At 40.8% G+C, this 2,500-nt stretch overlaps 1 protein-coding gene across 2 annotated transcripts in view; it reads right to left on the bottom strand.

Annotated features, from left to right (window-relative positions):
• The window catches only part of faxdc2 (fatty acid hydroxylase domain containing 2), a 9,731-nt gene that overhangs the window by 5,415 nt on the left and 1,816 nt on the right, over positions 1 to 2,500 (bottom strand). For both annotated transcript variants that reach the window (XM_083565536.1, XM_083565537.1), the window contains exon 5: positions 2,015 to 2,136. In XM_083565536.1, coding sequence (XP_083421662.1) covers positions 2,015 to 2,136 — 122 coding nt within the window. The remainder of the gene's footprint in view (positions 1 to 2,014; positions 2,137 to 2,500) is intronic.

The raw sequence follows: 2,500 nt of genomic DNA on the forward strand, positions 1-2,500 counted from the left end.
GAGAACAAACTGTCATGCAAGAACTCTGACCTTTGTGTGTGTGTGTGTGTGTGTGTGTGTGTGTGTGTGTGTGTGTGTGTGTGAGGGATTGACTGTAGTTTACCTATCAGCAGTAATATATCAGTGCAGTAATAACACACTGCAGCACAGAATACATGAGTGCAGTAAAAAACACCAACAGAGACCTTTGCTCTGTGTGTGTATGTGCGTGCGTCTGTATGTGCGTGTGTATGAGAGTGTGAGTGTGTGTGTGTAAGAGTATGTGTATGTGTGTGTAAGTGTGTGTGTGAGAGTGTGTGTGTAAGAGTATGTGTATGTAAGTGTGTGTGTGAGAGTGTGTGTGTGAGTGAGAATGTGTGTGTGTGTGTGTGTGTGTAAGCGTGTGTGTGTGTGTGTGTGTGTGTGTGTTTACAAACTCGATTCCAAAAATGTTGGGACACTGAACAAATTGTGAATAAAAAAGAAATGCAATAATTTACAAATCTCTTATATTTGATTCACAATAGAATATAGAAACATATCAAATGTTGAAAGTGAGACATTTTGAAATGTCCTGCCAAATATTGATTTATTTTAGATTTCATGAGAGCTACACATTCCAAAAAAGTTGGGACAGGCAGCAATAAGAGGCTGGAAAAGTGAAATGTACATATAAGGAACAGCTGGAGGACCAAATTGCAGATTATAAGATCAACTGGCAACATGATTGGGTATAAAAAGAGCGTCTCAGAGTGGCAGTGTCTCTCAGAAGTCAAGATGGGCAGAGGATCACCAATTCCCCCGAAGCTGCAGTGATGAATAGTCTCATTTCTTAGAGAAAAAGTGCAAAGAGTTTGAAGTTCTCATCATCTACAGTGCATCATATCATCCAAAGATTCAGAGAATCTGGAACGATCTCTGTGCGTAAGGGTGAAGGCCGGAAAACCAGACTGGATGCTGTGATCTTCAGGCCCTTAGACGCCACTGCATCACATACAGGAATGCTGCTGTAATGGAAATCACAACATGGGCTCAGGAATACTTCCAGAAAACATTGTTGGTGAACACAATCCACCATCGCCAGCTAAAACTCTTTAGGTCAAAAAAGAAGCCGTATCTAAACATGATCCAGAAGCTCAGGTGTTTTCTCAGGGCCACGGCTCATTTAAAATGGACTGTGGTAAAGTGGAAAACTGTTCTGTGGTCAGACGAATTAAAATCTGAAGTTCTTTTTGGAAAACTGGGACGCCATGTCATCCGGACTAAAGAGGATCAGGACAACCCAAGTTGTTCTCAGCGCTCAGTTCAGAAGCCTGCATCTCTGATGGTATGGGGTTGCATGAGTGTGTGTGGCATGGGCAGCTTCAAAGACACCATCAATGCTGAAAGGTATGTCCAAGTTTTAGAACACCATATGCTCCCATCCAGACGTCGTCTCTTTCAGGAAGACCTTGTATTTTCCAACATGACAATCCCAGACCACATACTGCATCAATTACAACATCATGCTGCATAGAAGAAGAATCCGGGTACTGAAATGTCCAACCTGCAGTCCAGATCTTTCACCCAGAGAAAACATTTGGTGCATCATAAAGAAAAAGATGATAGAAGAAGACCTGAGACAGTTGAGCAACTAGAAGCCTGTTTTCGACAAGAATGGGAGAACATTCCTATTTCTAAACTTGAGCAGCTTGTCTCCTCAGTCCCCAGACGTGTACAGACTGTTATAAAGAGAAGAGAGGACGCCACACAGTGGAGACACGGCCTTGTCCCAACTTTTTCCAGATGTGTTGATGCCATGAAATTTAAAATCAACTTATTTTTCCCATAAAATGATTTTCTCAGTTTAAACATGTGAGATGTCGTCTATGTTGTGTTCTGAATAAAATATAAAAATTTTAAACTTCCACATCATTACATTCTGTTTTTATTCACTATTTGTACAGTGTCCCAACTTTTTTGAAATCTAGTTTGTAACTGTGTGTGTGTAAGTGTGTGTGTAAGTGTGTGTGTGTGTGTGTGTGTGTAAGAATACCGGGATATTTTTGTCCTGTTGGATTCTGTAGCGTGTGATAAAAGCAGGTTTTCCCGTAATGTCTACGATCATCAGGAAGCCGTTAAACATCCAGAAAAACAAAGTTGGCACCAGCATCGTTCCTGTTCTCACACACACACACACACACACACACACACACACACACACACACACACACACACACAATCCCAACATTTCACACTCTGTGTATTAAGAGTTTCTAATAAAACACAGCAGTAAATACACACTGTTGCTATTCTGGGAAATATGTTGTTATAATATTATTATTATTAATACATTTTGTATTGTGTGTGTGTGTGTGTGTGTGTGTGTTATTGTGAATAACTTTATTGCCCTCTTTATGTACTGCAGTTATGTTCATGTCCGATAGTCACCCTGTACTCACTAATCAGTGCACAACCCCATCATTTTGACCCTTAAACACACACACACACACACACACACACACACACACACACACACACA

The sequence above is a fragment of the Silurus aristotelis genome (assembly GCF_946808225.1).
Source record: "Silurus aristotelis genome assembly, chromosome: 16".
In the NCBI taxonomy this organism is placed as follows: Eukaryota; Metazoa; Chordata; class Actinopteri; order Siluriformes; family Siluridae; genus Silurus; species Silurus aristotelis.